Source organism: Pseudorasbora parva, chromosome 9 (assembly GCF_024679245.1).
Source record: "Pseudorasbora parva isolate DD20220531a chromosome 9, ASM2467924v1, whole genome shotgun sequence".
Lineage (NCBI taxonomy): Eukaryota > Metazoa > Chordata > Actinopteri > Cypriniformes > Gobionidae > Pseudorasbora > Pseudorasbora parva.
Genome location: NC_090180.1, coordinates 48,658,767 through 48,679,441, shown reverse-complemented (window position 1 = coordinate 48,679,441; position 20,675 = coordinate 48,658,767). Strand labels below are relative to the sequence as shown.

General features: G+C 38.6%; 2 protein-coding genes across 4 annotated transcripts in view; both read right to left on the bottom strand.

The window, feature by feature from the left end:
- stk11 (serine/threonine kinase 11) overlaps positions 1-5,799 on the bottom strand; it is a 34,178-nt gene extending 28,379 nt beyond the window's left edge. The window contains exons 1-3 of the mRNA XM_067452911.1: positions 5,637-5,799; positions 3,469-3,625; positions 3,043-3,384 (exon numbers count right to left, since the gene is read on the bottom strand). Of these exons, the coding sequence (XP_067309012.1) occupies positions 3,043-3,384; positions 3,469-3,625; positions 5,637-5,652 (515 nt within the window). The 5' untranslated portion in view covers positions 5,653-5,799. The remainder of the gene's footprint in view (positions 1-3,042; positions 3,385-3,468; positions 3,626-5,636) is intronic.
- Positions 5,800-15,510: 9,711 nt separating this feature from the next.
- The window catches only part of LOC137089340 (receptor-type tyrosine-protein phosphatase mu-like), a 255,243-nt gene continuing 250,078 nt past the window's right edge, over positions 15,511-20,675 (bottom strand). For all 3 annotated transcript variants that reach the window (XM_067452908.1, XM_067452910.1, XM_067452909.1), the window contains 2 exons: positions 17,059-17,194; positions 15,511-16,118 (listed from right to left, as the gene is read on the bottom strand). In XM_067452908.1, the coding sequence (XP_067309009.1) occupies positions 16,065-16,118; positions 17,059-17,194 (190 nt within the window). In that variant the 3' untranslated portion in view covers positions 15,511-16,064. The remainder of the gene's footprint in view (positions 16,119-17,058; positions 17,195-20,675) is intronic.

Here is a 20,675-nt window from a genome sequence, read left to right as displayed (position 1 = left end):
TTTGAAATGGTTTGGGTACAAGGTGATCGCGTTGAAAATAAAGGCATTTGTCTAGCGTTATGAGCTCATTTGAAACATTGCCGCGGCTCATTTAAGAAAATGACAGCTCCGAAGAGACCCGCTTTAGTTCGAGGTAGTGCTAACAATAATAAAGAAAGACGATCAACATCAACGATCATGTTACCACTGAAATGTAGATGTAAAATATTTCCAAATGTAAGTCCGTCTTAAGCGAAATGCACGCTTCATACTGTCGTCTGCCCTGGCTCTAACCTCAAGTGTTTAGCCTGTTTACTTTTTGCAAACCTTGTGAGCGCGTGCCAAATGTTTTTATTGGTTTATTAAGTAGCCTACACACAGGCGAGTTATGAAAAATGAGTGCGAGGGATATGTTCACTTCACACAAAAATATTTTGGAATGAGATGGCTAATTGTAGTAGCGTTTAGTCCACTGTATAATAGCCTAATTTAGAGATCACTTTTTTTTTTACTGACAACTTTGATCGGTTAACGTTGATACGGTCAACCATCGGTCAAACGGTCATCGGTTAACATCCCTAGGCAGGTGTTAACTTTACCAACTGTCTTGCTTGAATAAAAGGTTCTAAATAAAATAAAAATGTAGTCAATACTACCTTTATTTGTTTTTTTATATCATTTCAAACTGCATTTCCACATTGCAATTTTGTATAGACTATTCATAAACTGAATTAACAGAAAAATTGCTATATCGTTATCGGGATATCAATTGAGCTATATCGGGATATGAAATTTTGGCCATATCGCCCAGCCCTAGTATCAAGGTATTTTTGTCTGGTATCGAAGTCATAATTTTGGTATCGTGACGACACTAATAGTAGAAACTTCCACATCCATTTACGTTAGTGCTCGGCTAACGTATGCGCTTATTGATACAGTTACCGCATGTGCAGCGCAATAAATTAAAAATACACAGTAGACCAATCACAACAGACTGGGCCATCTGCCCAATCAGAGTAGACAAATCAAAATCATCTATTTAGTGAAAGAGTTCTTGAATATACAGACTGAAGCCCTATCCGCAGGGGATTAGTTTCATCGGTGGACCTCTGGTGATTTGTAATAATTGCAGAGGTTGTCTGTGATCTTAATCGCGTGTGAATCGGCCATGTCTGTAATTTGTAAAGTAAAAATTCCCCCGCAAATGACCGCCCATATTTCTGCGAACACCGATCCTGTGATAATATCAGTCCCGTGCGAATCGACATCTGGGATTTGGCCAGGATTAGGCGGATCGTTTATCAGTTTTTGCAAGGGTTTTGTTTTCCGTTGCACATTTCTATCTTTATCTTTCAGGAAGAATGGAGGCTGCGTTCATAATGCGCACCGTTATGAATTACCAGATTATACTTTCACTTTAGAATGAGGACCAATTTGGGAGCAATTTGCTTGAATGATGTGTTTAATGTTAATATCAGGACTATTCTTAATGAAAAACATAACCGAACAGTACAATGACAAGCTCGCTTTAGTGTGCGCGTTTACATTTATCTTTGAAACTGAATCTTGTCACTCGTGATAAATGAAATCTGACTCCTGCTCAGGTCAGGTTTTAATCGTAGCGTCTGTTCTCTAACTGAACGAAATTATTTTATTACGGTTAAACAATCAAAACGATATCGATACATAGTTATGATTTTATACAGCTATATCTATAACGAAAAAACATTTACAAGTCTTGACATCATATCCGGGAGAAAAGTCGGTAAATTCGAGTAAAATCACAGGTTTTGTTTATCCGTTGTGAATGCGCCGCAAAACTCAGATGTGGGAGTACTTTCTGAATCAGTGTAACAGACGGAATATTATTGTTCAAAGAAAAAGTCACCCCTTCCATCACACAAACTGTTCTCATGAGCACCTCAATAGGACACGAGCGCGACAGTCCAGCTAACGACATATTACAATTATGACCGAATTAGGGTTATATAGACAATGAAAAGAGCATATATTAGGAGGAGTATAGTATCTTACTTGTCGGACACATTTGGTGAGCCGATCTTGAAACAGACATTGAGGAGATTTATATGCTCGCGTGGAAACGAACAGGTCTTTATCATCGCTGAAGTGAGCGACAATGCGATCACAGATTAACAAACATGACACGAACACTCTGCAAAACATGCTCTTCTTCCTCAGTCATTTTGTCTTGTTTTCAGTCTAAATATCTAACAATTCTTAAATCAAGATGCATTTACTAGATCAGTCAAACGACATGAGATATTTTTTCTTGTTTTGTTGAAAATAAAATCTAAATGAAGTGAGTTTTTGGTTAAAACCGAATGAAAATGATCTGCCAATGGGGTGAGAAAAATAATCTTATTTCTGATTGAAATCTTGTTTCTTGTTTCCGTCCCAAACAGAAATCAGATTATTTTTCTCACCCCATTGGCAGATCATTTTGCCTGTTTTAACCAAAAACTCACTTCATTTAGATTTTTTTCCCCAGAAAAGAAGAATAAATATCTTGTGTCATTTTACTTATCTTAGTAAATGCATCTTGATTTAAGAATATTTAGATATTTGGACTGGAAACAAGAAAAAAATACTAAATAAAAAGAGCATTGCATAATGCAGAAGCAGCATATATTAGTTCTCGGCTAATGTCCATTATAGGTGTCTTCTGGTTTGAATATTGACGTGACCTGAGCGCTCCTCACCATCATTAGACACACCCCTTACTGCTGATTGGCTACAAGTTTGTTATTGGACTCGGCCCGAGTCCGTTTTGTAAAAAGGTTTCGAATATAACACTTACCCCACCTTTATTACAAACAGAAAACAAGATTATTTTTCTCACCCCGTTGGCAGATTATTTATCTTATTTTAAGCAAAAACTCTCTTCATTTGGAGTTATTTATCCCCAAAACCAGACAATTACTTTTGCTTGTCTAGTAAATACTTCTTGATTTAAGAATTTATAGATATTTGGACTGGAAACAAGACAAAAATACTGAGTAAGAAAAACATTTTTTGCAGTGAAACCAACGAAGCAACTCTTACTTTTTCACATTGGCCTCTCCGTTGGGAATTCTCCTGAGTTTCTTTTTCTTCAGGATCTTGACGGCTCTTCGGCACAGAGTCTCCGAGTCCAGCATCTCCTTCACCTTCCCATAGGATCCCTCTCCGAGTAAATCGCCCATCAGATATTTCCCGATTAGTTTAGCGCGTTTGCGTCGGGGCTGATAGATGACCTCGGTGGAGTCGATGCGGTGGATGAAGGTGTCCATGCCCATCAGCTCGTTCTCCGTCAGATACTCCAGATGCTGGAGCTCTCCGCCCACGCTCATCTTCTCCGGCCTCCGTTTATATTCGTTTATATTCGGAGGCGACGGAGGATTAGTTCTGATTGGGGAAGAGCAGTCAGTAGAATAACATCACAAGCGATAAATGCCTGATAAACCGCAGCATCGCTCAACGGTAAACAACCTCAGGACGCAAAAAAGTGCTTTATGGCTTCCTTTATTATTTATCCGACGTCCGGACCTCTGGGCATCTCTGCGGGAACACGAGGAGTCTTTGGTGAGGATTGCCGATTTCACTTCAGCATTACGGGAAATCCATGTCCAAGACTCAAAATAAACACCTGCGAGAGAAATAAGACAAGGTTAATCAAAACTTCAAAAAAAAAAAAAACTTGATATTGTCACTTTTTACTATATATCCCGATATGTTTGCATTTGCTTTTCAATAGTAATAAAAAACTGCTTGTGCGGTTGCTAGGGTGTTACTAGGCAATTGCTGAAAAAACTGGATTTTCTTTTGCCGCCATTGAAAAGCAACAAACTATTTAGACAGAACTAAATTAAACACAAAATGTTCACGTTTAGTGAGCAGGTCCAAGATCTAAAATAAACACCGGCGAGAAATGAAATAAGACGCAAGATTAATCAAAACGCCTCACAATCTGCTTATGATGACATGCTGACTAGGGATGGTATCGTTAAGTCATGTGCGTCGGTACCATTGTGTGTGTGTGTGTGTGTGACGACACCCATCCACTTTTTTTTCTAGGGATGAGTATCATTAAGTAGTGTTGTAGTACTTGAGACCGGTCTTAAAGCCCCACTGAAGTGCTTTGAAGCGCGCCGCATTATTCAATATGTCCACTAGGGGAGACCACGAATAGTCAAAGATTTGATGCATCGATATGCGGAGCCGGATTCGACCACCGATCTCACAGTCGAATCTTCACGGTGTTATGTAACGAGGATCATACCATTTTGGGAATACGAGGGTGCTAAATATTTTAAAGACGTGGCGCAGCACGAAGCTTAGCACTGCGTTTTTAAAATTCGAACACATTGTTTTCAATGAGTGTATACACACACACACACACCGGCGGCGGCATTCAGCACCTGTCCGCGCCGACTCAGGAAGTTGTTTAAAATCCTGCCATGCCACAGAGCGCCATTTCAAGGTTTAATATTAAATTTATATTTCCCTCAAATCATCAGTGTGATTTCACCCTGTGCTACAAGACACACTCATCGTGCAGCTCTTCTGGCAGAAGTCGATTCAAAATAGAGCTTGCATGTATATAATGTGCAGCATGTCTGATCGGCTTAAAAACGTGCATGTAAACGCACTCAGTGTTCTTTTCCTCTCTAGGCAGGTATTATTTTTAGGTTTAATACATCGAACCGTCTAGAAGTGTTAAAATGTAAAGATAATGTGTTAATGTGTTCTTCAAATAATATTGTATTTATAATATTAATTATTCACAGCACTATATATGCATGCCTTAAATTAAAATTAAATTAAAAAGGTCCCTAAAAATTATGATGATCATATTTGGGGCTCCCTTGAATTTAAAATCATTGATTTATATTATATTACACTAATAACTGGATAGGGTAATTCCATGGCCTTCATTGGAGTAAATAGTGAACATCATGACAATCATATCTGACAACACACGTAATGTTTTGATTACATAATAATAATAATAATAATACAGAGAAATAAACAAAACAGAAATAATCTCCACCAAACTCAGTCAGGACTGTCCATATCCACCAAACTGGGTAAATCTTAATTATGACAAGTCAAAATTGTAAGAAAAACTCGAAATGAGTATATCAAGTTATATTTATGACAAAAGTCAAAATTATAAGATAACTCAAAATGATTACCCATCAAGTCCTATTTATGACAGGTCAAAATTATGAGCTAAAAACTCGAAATTATTACCTATCAAGTCATATTTATGACATACCGAGTCATACTTTAGATTTATTCGTAGGTCTGACACACTAAAGTCATAATTATGGTTTCCCCAAGCTAAGCATGATTTAGGCTCTTGTGTGTATTCCAGAGACGCGCTGAGGTAAACAGAACGAAACATCAGATGTTTGATGACTGATCGATTATTGATCGATCATCAGATCATGTACTGCGGATAACCCTCGCGCGTCGGGATGAGTCCTGCGTGCGATCTGACGCGTTTGTGAGGGATCTGAGAGACAAACGCGATTGTTTTTGTCGATGAAAAGCAGTGTTTTATCGGCAGGTTAGCGGCGGCTAACACACACACACACACACATACATACACATACACACACCGCTGAAGGAGAATAACCGGAGAACACACTGACCTGAAGCCGCTCTCATCAGCACAGCTCGACGACGGACGGGATTTATCGTTTATTCTCCCGTTCTGTTCTTTCTCCGGTTATTTTCTCGCATCTGTTCTTCACAGCTGCTGCTGCTTCAAGGCTGCCGCCATCTTGTTTACCTCCCTCCCCTCGCTCAAACGCGCATGCGCAGACCCGTGAACGCGCTCGCCGGCCTCCAGCAGTACTCCCGTCGAATCGGGCGCGCGCGCAGAATTTATTTGATTAAATAATAATATTAATAATAAAATATAATAAAAATAGCATTTATCTCTTATGATTATATTTTATTATTAATATTATTGTATAAAGTTAAATAAAACATTAAAACTGTTACAAATTTTTACAGATTACGTTTCTTTTAAACTTGAAATTGTGTTTAGGTATTGCTGAACTCTGGCGTGCACAGACTGTCTATAACTATATTTAAATAATAATAATAATAATAATAATAATAATAATAATAATAATAATAATAATTTATATTAATATAAAATCAACTAAATCAAAATAAATAACATTAAAATGTTTACATTGTGTGTGTGTGTGTGTGTGTGTGTGTGTGTGAGTGTGTGTGTGTGTGTGTGAGTGTGTGAGTGTGTGCGCGCGTGCGCGCGCGTCCATCACAGTGGGATCTTGGTTCTCTCTGGCTGAGCGCTGGTGATGTGAAGTGTGTTATATTTAACTAGTGTTAACCCCGTGGAATGTCAAACTCAGGCTCTGATTACAAACACACACTCGCTTTCCTCATTACAGTCTGTCTTAATGGACACAGAACACAAATCACAGCAGAATGTGTGTATGAGTGTGTGAGAGAGTTTGTGTGTGTGTGTGTGTGTTTATGAGTGTTGAGAGTATGTGAGAGAGAGTTTGTGTGTATGTGTGTGCGAGAGAGAGAGAGAGAGAGAGAGAGAGAGAGAGAGAGAGAGAGAGAGAGTGTGTGCGTGTTTGAGTGAGTTTAGCATGTTGCTAACATGACTTAACACATTGCTAGCATGTTTTGACATGTTGCCCTAGGATAGTCATTAGGCAGACAGCTTAAATATACACTATTAACTCTTATTGTACAAGTGTTGAGCCCTCAGTGGATGTCTTTGGGAAGTTTTGTAGTTTTGTTCATAAATGATGCACCTTTTAGCCTAGAAATCTAGACACACACTAGCGGCAGCAAATCTGAGTGGCACTTGTGTGCTACTAGTAAACACAGTGCTCTATATAGGGGTTAGGGAACGATCAGACAGTGCTCTATATAGGGGTTAGGGAACGATCAGACAGTGCACTATATAGGGGATAGGGAACGATCAGACAGTGCACTATATAGGGGTTAGGGAACGATCAGACAGTGCACTATATAGGGGATAGGGAACGATCAGACAGTGCTCTATATAGGGGATAGGGAACGATCAGACAGTGCTCTATATAGGGGTTAGGGAACGATCAGACAGTGCTCTATATAGGGGTTAGGGAACGATCAGACAGTGCACTATATAGGGGATAGGGAACGATCAGACAGTGCACTATATAGGGGTTAGGGAACGATCAGACAGTGCACTATATAGGTGATAGGGAACGATCAGACAGTGCACTATATAGGGGTTAGGGAACGATCAGACAGTGCACTATATAGGTGATAGGGAACGATCAGACAGTGCACTATATAGGGGTTAGTGAACGATCAGACAGTGCTCTATATAGGGGATAGGGAACGATCAGACAGTGCTCTATATAGGGGTTAGGGAACGATCAGACAGTGCTCTATATAGGGGTTAGGGAACGATCAGACAGTGCACTATATAGGGGTTAGGGAACGATCAGACAGTGCACTATATAGGTGATAGGGAACGATCAGACAGTGCACTATATAGGGGTTAGGGAACGATCAGACAGTGCACTATATAGGGGATAGGGAACGATCAGACAGTGCACTATATAGGTGATAGGGAACGATCAGACAGTGCACTATATAGGGGTTAGGGAACGATCAGAAAGTGCACTATATAGGGGATAGGGAACGACCAGACAGCGCACTATATAGGTGATAGGGAACGATCAGACAGTGCTCTATATAGGGGTTAGGGAACGATCAGACAGTGCACTATATAGGGGATAGGGAACGATCAGACAGTGCACTATTTAGGGGTTAGGGAACGATCAGACAGTGCTCTATATAGGGGTTAGGGAACGATCAGACAGTGCTCTATATAGGGGATAGGGAACGATCAGACAGTGCTCTATATAGGGGATAGGGAACGATCAGACAGTGCTCTATATAGGGGATAGGGAACGATCAGACAGTGCTCTATATAGGGGATAGGGAACGATCAGACAGTGCACTATATAGGGGTTAGGGAACGATCAGACAGTGCACTATATAGGGGATATGGAACGATCAGACAGTGCACTATATAGGGGATAGGGAACGATCAGACAGTGCTCTATATAGGGGATAGGGAACGATCAGACAGTGCTCTATATAGGGGTTAGGGAACGATCAGACAGTGCACTATATAGGGGTTAGGGAACGAGCAGACAGTGCTCTATATAGGGGATATGGAACGATCAGACAGTGCTCTATATAGGGGATAGGGAACGATCAGACAGTGCACTATATAGGGGATAGGGAACGATCAGACAGTGCACTATATAGGGGATAGGGAACGATCAGACAGTGCTCTATATAGGGGATAGGGAACGATCAGACAGTGCACTATATAGGGGATAGGGAACGATCAGACAGTGCTCTATATAGGGGATAGGGAACGATCAGACAGTGCTCTATATAGGGGATAGGGAACGATCAGACAGTGCTCTATATAGGGGATAGGGAACGATCAGACAGTGCACTATATAGGGGATAGGGAACGATCAGACAGTGCACTATATAGGGGATAGGGAACGATCAGACAGTGCACTATATAGGGGATAGGGAACGATCAGACAGTGCTCTATATAGGGGATAGGGAACGATCAGACAGTGCTCTATATAGGGGTTAGGGAACGATCAGACAGTGCACTATATAGGGGTTAGGGAACGATCAGACAGTGCTCTATATAGGGGATAGGGAACGATCAGACAGTGCTCTATATAGGGGATAGGGAATGATCAGACAGTGCTCTATATAGGGGATAGGGAACGATCAGACAGTGCTCTATATAGGGGTTAGGGAACGATCAGACAGTGCTCTATATAGGGGATAGGGAACGATCAGACAGTGCACTATATAGGGGTTAGGGAACGATCAGACAGTGCACTATATAGGGGATAGGGAACGATCAGACAGTGCACTATATAGGGGATAGGGAACGATCAGACAGTGCTCTATATGGGGATAGGGAATGATCAGAGAGTGCACTATATAGGGGATGGGGACGATCAGACAGTGCTCTTTATAGGGGATAGGGAACGATCAGAGAGTGCACTATATAGGGGATAGGGAACGATCAGACAGTGCTCTATATAGGGGATAGGGAACGATCAGACAGTGCTCTATATAGGGGATGGGGACGATCAGACAGTGCTCTTTATAGGGGATAGGGAACGATCAGAGAGTGCACTATATAGGGGATAGGGAACGATCAGACAGTGCACTATATAGGGGATAGGTAGGGGATAGGGAACGATCAGACAGTGCACTATATAGGGGATAGGGAACGATCAGACAGTGCTCTATATAGGGGATAGGGATCGATCAGACAGTGCTCTATATAGGGGTTAGGGAACGATCAGACAGTGCACTATATAGGGGATAGAGAACGATCAGACAGTGCACTATATAGGGATGGGGAACGATCAAACAGTGCTCTATATAGGGGATAGGGAACAATCAGACAGTGCTCTATATAGGGGATAGGGAACGATCAGACAGTGCACTATATAGGGGATAGGGAACGATCAGACAGTGCACTATATAGGGGATAGGGAACGATCAGACAGTGCACTATATAGGGGATAGGGAACGATCAGACAGTGCACTATATAGGGGATAGGTAACGATCAGACAGTGCTCTATATAGGGGATAGGGAACGATCAGACAGTGCACTATATAGGGGATAGGGAACGATCAGACAGTGCACTATATAGGGGATAGGGAACGATCAGACAGTGCACTATATAGGGGATAGGGAACGATCAGACAGTGCACTATATAGGGGATAGGGAACGATTAGACAGTGCACTATATAGGGGATAGGGAACGATCAGACAGTGCACTATATAGGGGATAGAGAACGATCAGACAGTGCACTATATAGGGGATGGGGAACGATCAGACAGTGCTCTATATAGGGGATAGGGAACGATCAGACAGTGCACTATATAGGGGATAAGGAATGATCAGACAGTGCACTATATAGGGGATAGGGAACGATCAGACAGTGCTCTATATAGGGGATAGGGAACGATCAGACAGTGCACTATATAGGGGTTAGGGAACGATCAGACAGTGCACTATATAGGGGATAGGGAGCGATCAGACAGTGCACTATATAGGGGATATGGAATGATCAGACAGTGCACTATATAGGGGATAGGGAACGATCAGACAGTGCACTATATAGGGGATAGGGAATGATCAGACAGTGCACTATATAGGGGATAGGGAATGATCAGACAGTGCACTATATAGGGGATAGGGAACGATCAGACAGTGCTCTATATAGGGGATAGGGAACGATCAGACAGTGCTCTATATAGGGGATAGGGAACGATCAGACAGTGCACTATATAGGGGATAGGGAACGATCAGACAGTGCACTATATAGGGGATAGGGAACGATCAGACAGTGCACTATATAGGGGATTGGGAACGATCAGACAGTGCTCTATATAGGGGATAGGGAACGATCAGACAGTGCACTATATAGGGGATAGGGAACGATCAGACAGTGCACTATATAGGGGATAGGGAACGATCAGACAGTGCTCTATATAGGGGATAGGGAACGATCAGACAGTGCTCTATATAGGGGATAGGGAACGATCAGACAGTGCTCTATATAGGGGATGGGGATGATCAGACAGTGCTCTTTATAGGGGATAGGGAACGATCAGAGAGTGCACTATATAGGGGATAGGGAACGATCAGACAGTGCACTATATAGGGGATAGGGAACGATCAGACAGTGCACTATATAGGGGATAGGGAACGATCAGACAGTGCTCTATATAGGGGATAGGGATCGATCAGACAGTGCTCTATATAGGGGTTAGGGAACGATCAGACAGTGCACTATATAGGGGATAGAGAACGATCAGACAGTGCACTATATAGGGGATGGAGAACGATCAAACAGTGCTCTATATAGGGGATAGGGAACAATCAGACAGTGCTCTATATAGGGGATAGGGAACGATCAGACAGTGCACTATATAGGGGATAGGGAACGATCAGACAGTGCACTATATAGGGGATAGGGAACGATCAGACAGTGCACTATATAGGGGAACGGGAACGATCAGACAGTGCACTATATAGGGGATAGGGAACGATCAGACAGTGCACTATATAGGGGATAGGGAACGAACAGACAGTGCACTATATAGGGGATAGATAACGATCAGACAGTGCACTATATAGGGGATGGGGAACGATCAAACAGTGCTCTATATAGGGGATAGGGAACGATCAGACAGTGCACTATATAGGGGATAGGGAACGATCAGACAGTGCACTATATAGGGGATAGGGAACGATCAGACAGTGCACTATATAGGGGATAGAGAACGATCAGACAGTGCACTATATAGGGGATGGGGAACGATCAGGCAGTGCACTATATAGGGGATAGAGAACGATCAGACAGTGCACTATATAGGGGATAGGGAACGATCAGACAGTGCACTATATAGGGGATAGAGAACGATCAGACAGTGCACTATATAGGGGATGGGGAACGATCAAACAGTGCTCTATATAGGGGATAGGGAACGATCAGACAGTGCACTATATAGGGGATAGGGAACGATCAGACAGTGCACTATATAGGGGATAGGGAACGATCAGACAGTGCACTATATAGGGGATAGAGAACGATCAGACAGTGCACTATATAGGGGATGGGGAACGATCAAACAGTGCTCTATATAGGGGATAGGGAACGATCAGACAGTGCACTATATAGGGGATGGGGAACGATCAAACAGTGCTCTATATAGGGGATAGGGAACGATCAGACAGTGCACTATATAGGGGATAAGGAATGATCAGACAGTGCACTATATAGGGGATAGGGAACGATCAGACAGTGCTCTATATAGGGGATAGGGAACGATCAGACAGTGCACTATATAGGGGATAGGGAACGATCAGACAGTGCTCTATATAGGGGTTAGGGAACGATCAGACAGTGCACTATATAGGGGATATGGAATGATCAGACAGTGCACTATATAGGGGATAGGGAACGATCAGACAGTGCTCTATATAGGGGATAGGAAACGATCAGACAGTGCTCTATATAGGGGATAGGGAACGATCAGACAGTGCTCTATATAGGGGATAGGGAACGATCAGACAGTGCTCTATATAGGGGATAGGGAACGATCAGACAGTGCTCTTTATAGGTGATAGGGAACGATCAGACAGTGCACTATATAGGGGTTAGGGAACGATCAGACAGTGCTCTATATAGGGGATAGGGAACGATCAGACAGTGCTCTATATAGGGGATAGGGAACGATCAGACAGTGCTCTATATAGGGGATAGGAAACGATCAGACAATGCTCTATATAGGGGATAGGGAACGATCAGACAGTGCTCTATATAGGGGATAGGGAATGATCAGACAGTGCACTATATAGGGGATAGGGGACGATCAGACAGTGCACTATATAGGGGATAGGGAACGATCAGACAGTGCACTATTAGGGGATAGGGAACGATCAGACAGTGCTCTATATAGGGGATAGGAAACGATCAGACAGTGCTCTATATAGGGGATAGGGAACGATCAGACAGTGCTCTATATAGGGGATAGGGAACGATCAGACAGTGCTCTATATAGGGGATAGGGAACGATCAGACAGTGCTCTATATAGGGGATAGGGAACGATCAGACAGTGCTCTATATAGGGGTTAGGGAACGGTCAGACAGTGCACTATATAGGGGATAGGGAACGATCAGACAGTGCACTATATAGGGGTTAGGGAACGGTCAGACAGTGCACTATATAGGGGATAGGGAACGATCAGACAGTGCACTATATAGGGGATAGGGAACGATCAGACAGTGCTCTATATAGGGGATAGGGAACGATCAGACAGTGCTCTATATAGGGGATAGGGAACGATCAGACAGTGCTCTATATAGGGGTTAGGGAACGATCAGACAGTGCTCTATATAGGGGATAGGGAACGATCAGACAGTGCTCTATATAGGGGATAGGGAACGATCAGACAGTGCACTATATAGGGGATAGGGGACGATCAGACAGTGCACTATATAGGGGATAGGGAACGATCAGACAGTGCTCTATATAGGGGATAGGGAACGATCAGACAGTGCACTATATAGGGGATAGGGAACGATCAGACAGTGCACTATATAGGGGACAGGGGACGATCAGACAGTGCACTATATAGGGGATAGGGAACGATCAGACAGTGCTCTATATAGGGGATAGGGGACGATCAGACAGTGCACTATATAGGGGATAGGGAACGATCAGACAGTGCACTATATAGGGGATAGGGAACGATCAGACAGTGCTCTATATAGGGGATAGGGAACGATCAGACAGTGCTCTATATAGGGGATAGGGAACGATCAGACAGTGCACTATATAGGGGATGGGAACGATCAGACAGTGCACTATACTTAAGACAATTTCAATACTTTACAATTAATTAACTAAATGAAAGTATTCATTAATCGTCTACATTTACTAATACCATATCAAAATCAAAACTGGTATCTGTTGATATTTAATGGACCTGAGCTGAGCTGACATGAACAGCTGTATTTTTATTAGCACAGTGAGAAATGGATAGAATAGTAGAAATGAAAGTTATGAACAGGCAGACATTTGTTGATCCATACAATATATTTGATCATGTACAATATGAACTCAAGAACCCAGTACAAGATGATTGTCCGGAATAAATATCACAGCACAACTTCAAATATTTACAGTATAAACAAACAATATTAAAAACACATGTGCAAAGAATAAGACGAAAAAAGAAAAGCTGCGTAAAGAACGAGCGATGGGAAGCTTTGGATCGATGATGCTTTCAAAATGTACAATTTACACGACAAAATAACACTCATCAAACACTTTCTCATGTGTTATTCTCGAACCAGTGGATGGCCATCACCTCAGCACAAACACGCCTCATTAATATGCAAATCAGGCTCATTACAAACCGTGACATATTCATGAGCATCTCAATAATTCCTTTAGTGTGTGCAAACAAACGACACTTCATTCTGCTGGATAAGAGCATAAAACACCTCTGGACTATTTGTCTCATTTTCCAGCACAAATATATAAACATTCATAAATCAAGACACGTTTTGTGGAGAATCAACATGACTGACGATATTAAGTCTTCTTCCCTCAAGCCCCCAGACCAGAGGCCATGATTTTGTCTGAGCTATGAATAAAAAAATATAATTCATATTTTAATATTTTATTTGTATTGTACTTTTAGTGTAGAATGAGTAAAGCTGATTTGTTTTTAGGATGACAAATACATTTAAAAGTGAAATGTTTACGCTGCTCTAGCACTCGTCAATGTCAAAGTGATCGAGATGGCCAATCAGATCAAAGAAGGCGGGGCTTACTGTCACAACCATAGACCGTAAAAAAATAAAAGATAAGTACATGTTTGTTCTATGATAGAAATGTTCAGCTGCTGCACTGTGAAAAATATTTAGAAAAAAGTTCCTGGGTTGCCTTAAAATGTTGAGTTCATACAATGAACATTTTTTGAGATTCGACAACCTTTATTAAAATATTATTAACAGATGTTGTAAGCATATTGGGTAAGTGTGTGTTTTATTTGTGATGACGCAGCCAAATTGTGCTGTTTTCATGATTTATCACATGTTTTATGTGGTTCAGATTCAATAATATTTTGAGTTTCTATTTATTAAACAAATTTCCTTCATTGTATCAACTCAATTTTTTTATTTCAATAAACTCAAAATTACTTTTATAAGTTAAACCAACAAAAACCAACAATTGTTTTTACAGTGTGACAGCAATAGATCTAGTGATGCAAACTACTCAACTTTCTGTGATATTTCACCGTTTTGAAATGAAAAAATATTAGATTAGATTAGAATAGAATATACTACATATTAGACATACAAAGATAATTTGTGCAGATTTTTAAATAAAATATTTGCAAATAGTTTAAATTATTAGACCAAAAACTTATTGTACCATTCTTATTTATTTACTCCTAATTCCCTTATAATCCTTTAAAGCTACACTGTGTAACTTTATTAGTTTATTCTTAGCTAAAACACTTAGTTCTTTCAAAAATATATGTGCTCATTAATGTATATTTACTTCTTTCGAGTAATAAAGTATTCTCGTAAGTTTATAATATGCCACTGAAAACACATACGGGTGAGGGGTTCGACTGCCGGCCGCCATGTTGCTCCTCCATCTTGAAAGTACAGTAGCCAAAGAGGGACATACCCGTAAATTCAAGCTTCGCCTTTCGCGGTTTAACACTCGATGGCCCTCATGGACGAGGTCGAACTGGAAGCCGTGTTAATCTTGGACTAAATCAGCCACCGTAGGAGTTAAAACGAAATCGGAATTGAGAGGAACAGAAACTAATATTCACTGGATGGTCATAAACCTTTACACCACTAGATGGGGAAATATCACACAGTATTATTATTTATAACAATATAAATTATACTCCCAAGTACAAAATTGAAACATATCTATTTTCTGATGATGAGGGCGGAGCCACCTGTCACTCACATGAGATCAGCCAATAGCAAACCACAGCCATCCAATCAGATCCCCACAGACATGATCAAGCCCCGCCCACATTTGTTCTTGTTTGCGAAGCGATTCACTCGATATACGGCACAATAAAGGAGAAAATAATTTCATATCTTCAGTGATTTCTCTTCTCCAGTAAATGTGTTTTGATGTCAGAATGTTTAGATGTTTCTCCCAGAAAACGAGACAGAAGTAGAGAATAGTAAAGAATAATAGCGAAGTTCTTGAGATCAGGAGACGTCAAACTGGATTCGGCGGGAAACGGAGGCAGGAGTTCAGTCTGTTCTTCACAGTCTAGATGAAGATTTCATTTTGAAGATATACAAGCCGACTGTACACACACACACACACACACACACACACACACACACACACACACACACACAAACACACACACACACACACACACACACACACACACACTGCTGGAATTCGGAGCCGTTAGCCTGAGTTCAGATACTCCAACGCCACTTCGTAGCAGAACTTGTACTGATCCTGAAAAAAGACAAAAAATTTCGCATTTTATCATTAATTAGCATATTAGCTAGCTTGATTTAACAAATTTCTAACGTGTTTTAGCATTGAATTCGCATTAAGCCAACATGTTTTATCCTTAATTAGCATGTTGATAATATGATTTAATGTGTTGTTAGCATATTTCAAATAAATTAACTTTCTTAACCTATTTCCAAGCATTCATTTAAAGTTTTGCTAACATTTCTTACATGAATTAACATGTTTTAACATGTTATCATAAATTAGCATGTTTGCTACAATGTTTTTGCATGAAGTAACGTATGAATTAGGTTGTTGTTAACATTATGTAACATGTTGCTAGGGTGTTTAACACGAATTAGCATTTTATCATTAATTAACATGTTAACATGTTTAAGCATGAATTAACATGTTTTCAAACATGATTTACCACATTGTTAATGTGTTTTAACATTGAATTAGCATGTAGCTAACATGTTTTATCATTAATTAACATCTGGATAACATGATTTAATGTGTAGCTAGCATTTTTTAACATGTTGTTATAAATTAACATGTTTGTTAGCATGTTTTTTCACAAATTAAATGGTTAGTATAAATTAGGTAGCTCGATTTAACATGTTGTTAGCACGATTAACATTAATTAGCATTTTATTATTATTAAACATGTTGTTAACATGTTTAAGTATGAATTAGCATGAAATAGCATTTTTGTTAGCATGATTTAACATGTTCCTAGAATTATTTAACACATTATTTTTCAGCATGAATTATCATGTTTGAGGATTAATCAGTTAGCATTTTGTTAATATTACTTGCTAACATGATTTAATGTTGCTAGCATTTTGTTAACAACATTTACGCATGTTGTTAGAATGTTTTATCTTTAATAAGCGTGTTTTGCTAGCATTAAACATGCATGTGTTCTGTGGTTCTGTACCAGAAGGTCCACCATGTTGGGCTTGTTGTTGCGCAGGGTTTTGACGGCGTGAAAAACGTCCACGGATCGCTGGTGTCGTAGCATCTCGCTAACGATACTGATAGCACAGAACGTCCCGCTGCGGCCGCCGCCGTTCCTGAGGGACAGAAGAGCAGATCAGCCAATCAGAATGATTCCTGAAGGATCATGTGACTCTGAAGACTGGAGGAATGATGATAAATTCAGCTTTGATCACAGGAATAAATTATAGCTGCAAGCATCAATACCGGGCCAAGCTTAAAGGGATAGTTCACTTTAAAATGAAAACTCTGTCATCCATAGTAGGAAAAAAAAATACTATGGAAGTCAATGGCTCCAATTAACTGTTTGGTTTCTGACATTCTTCAAAATATCCTGCCTTGTGTTCAGCTGAAGAGAGAAACTCATACAGGTTTGAAACAACTTGAGGGCGAGTAAACAATGACAGAATTTTCATTTTAAAGTGAACTATCCCTTTAAAGAAGAAAATAATACATGCAAACATGGCTGGGAGTGACCAGCTGCATCAACGAACCATTAGAGACCTATTAACATAAGCTTAGACAAAATAGACATACAATTATAGATAAAGTCAAATATTTATTTTTAATAATCTATCACTTTTGACCAATAGGTGGCGCTGTGACCGAATGAATGTGGTATGGTCAGTGTGAGGTATATGTCAAAGCATTGCAGAGATAGAACCTTAAGAGTCACTTTGGCATCATGCCTCAGATTCATCGCTGTGGTAAACAGAAACGATTTCATCTATCGATGTGAAATTCATAACTCTTTGTTAGGAGGGTCTTAAGACGATACGATTCAATTTTGGTGAAAATCAGACAAACGACCTACGAGGAGTTCGAAAAAGGTTTTTTTTTTGTTGGTTTGACCAAATATGGCCAAATGGATATCTATGTTCTCAACCGTAGCCAAGGAATGAATTATGACCAGTTTCATCATAATAGGCTAATTTATTCAAAAGTTATTAGCCTTTTTTGTAAATTTTGCTATACATTTTGACCACAAACTTTTTAAGTACCATCAAGGCATGCTGCAGAAGACAGATAACGAGTTTCGTAACGATATGGTAATGCTTTCGTAAACTAGAGCATTTTTAGACTAAATTAAAATGACCGACGCCCCAAAATGGCTGATATGGGACAACTGGATATCTGTCGACTCGGCATGATGTCCCGAATCTAACGAGACCACTTTAATGATTTTTGGACAAACCTATCAGGAGTTATAAGCCAAAATAGCCATTTTATTTGTCTTTTGCATTGATCTATTAATTTATGCATTTATCTATTTATCTATTAATTTATGCATTTATCTATTAATTTATGCATTTATCTGTCTATTTATTAATTTATGCATTTATCTATTAATTTATGCATTTATCTATTTATCTATTAATTTATGCATTTATCTATTAATTTATGCATTTATCTATTAATTTATGCATTTATCTATTAATTTATGCATTTATCTATTAATTTATGCATTTATCTATTTATCTATTAATTTATGCATTTATCTGTCTATTTATTAATTTTTGCATTTATCTATTAATTTATGCATTTATCTATTTATCTATTAATTTATGCATTTATCTGTCTATTTATTAATTTATGCATTTATCTATTAATTTATGCATTTATCTATTAATTTATGCATTTATCTATTTATCTATTAATTTATGCATTTATCTGTCTATTTATTAATTTATGCATTTATCTATTAATTTATGCATTTATCTATTTATCTATTAATTTATGCATTTATCTGTCCATTTATTAATTTATGCATTTATCTATTAATTTATGCATTTATCTATTAATTTATGCATTTATCTATTTATCTATTAATTTATGCATTTATCTGTCTATTTATTAATTTATGCATTTATCTATTAATTTATGCATTTATCTATTTATCTATTAATTTATGCATTCATCTGTCTATTTATTAATTTATGCATTTATCTATTAATTTATGCATTTATCTATTAATTTATGCATTTATCTATTTATCTATTAATTTATGCATTTATCTGTCTATTTATTAATTTATGCATTTATCTATTAATTTATGCATTTATCTATTTATCTATTAATTTATGCATTTATCTATTAATTTATGCATTTATCTATTAATTTATGCATTTATCTATTAATTTATGCATTTATCTATTTATCTATTAATTTATGCATTTATCTGTCTATTTATTAATTTATGCATTTATCTATTAATTTATGCATTTATCTATTTATCTATTAATTTATGCATTTATCTGTCTATTTATTAATTTATGCATTTATCTATTAATTTATGCATTTATCTATTTATCTATTAATTTATGCATTTATCTATTAATTTACGCATTTATCTATTTATCTATTAATTTATGCATTTATCTATTTATCTATTAATTTATGCATTTATCTATTAATTTACGCATTTATCTGTCTATTTATTAATTTATGCATTTATCTATTCATTTATGCATTTATCTATGTATCTATTAATTTATGCATTTATCTGTCTATTTATTAATTTATGCATTTATCTATTAATTTACGCATTTATCTATTTATCTATTAATTTATGCATTTATCTATTAATTTATGCATTTATCTATTTATCTATTAATTTATGCATTTATCTATTTATCTATTAATTTATGCATTTATCTATTAATTTATGCATTTATCTATTTATCTATTAATTTATCTATTTATCTTTTGGAGTCCTGACTGGGAATCTAGTTTGATTTTCTGCTCAGTCTATGTAAGCTGTTGGTTTTCCTTTTTCATATGGTTGTTTATTGCCAGTGGTTCTTTAATGTGTAAATGTCTTGATTATCTGTTGTGCTTGCTTGTTTGTAGAAGGACTCTTTTGTTATAGTGGAAAAATCAAGGAGGAATATTTTGCATTGGAAAGAAGCGAGTTACCCTCAGGATAGCCCATCCTTATCTTCCTTGGGGTCATGCAAGTCAAGACAACCAGACGAATCAGCAAGGACTTGATCATTACGGACAGTTGTGTATAACTGACCAGTGTTTTGACATATGTGACTTTTATTTCCCTCTGGGTACAATGTGAGAAGTGGGGTTTGTCTTATGGGGGAGTGTGGAAGCATCTTTTGTATTCTGATTATTGCATGTGTTCCTTATTGTGTCATTTTTTAAATGATATTATCATTGAGCATCTCTTACTTGTCCTGAGTATTTTGACATACTGAGCTTAGCCGGTGGATCCCTCCCTAATATAAAATTTGTGACAAAGCGTTTTGGTTCATAATCAAGACCTAATGTTACAATCTATTAATTTATGCATTTATCTATCTATTTATCCGTCTCCTTGGTTACCCTCATTAGTTGATTCTGTCGTGTTTATGGGCTGGTTTTGGTAAAACCAACACTGTTCCAGTCTAAAGTCTGATTTGTGGTGTTTGGTGTTCTGTTCAATAATTATTAGATAAATAATAAAGCCTGTGATCTGTTTGGAAGTTCTGGACCTCTGTCTCTTTGCTGCTCTACACGCCGTGACCATTAGTCTGTGTGTGATATATATCACCCAATACTGACAATAAT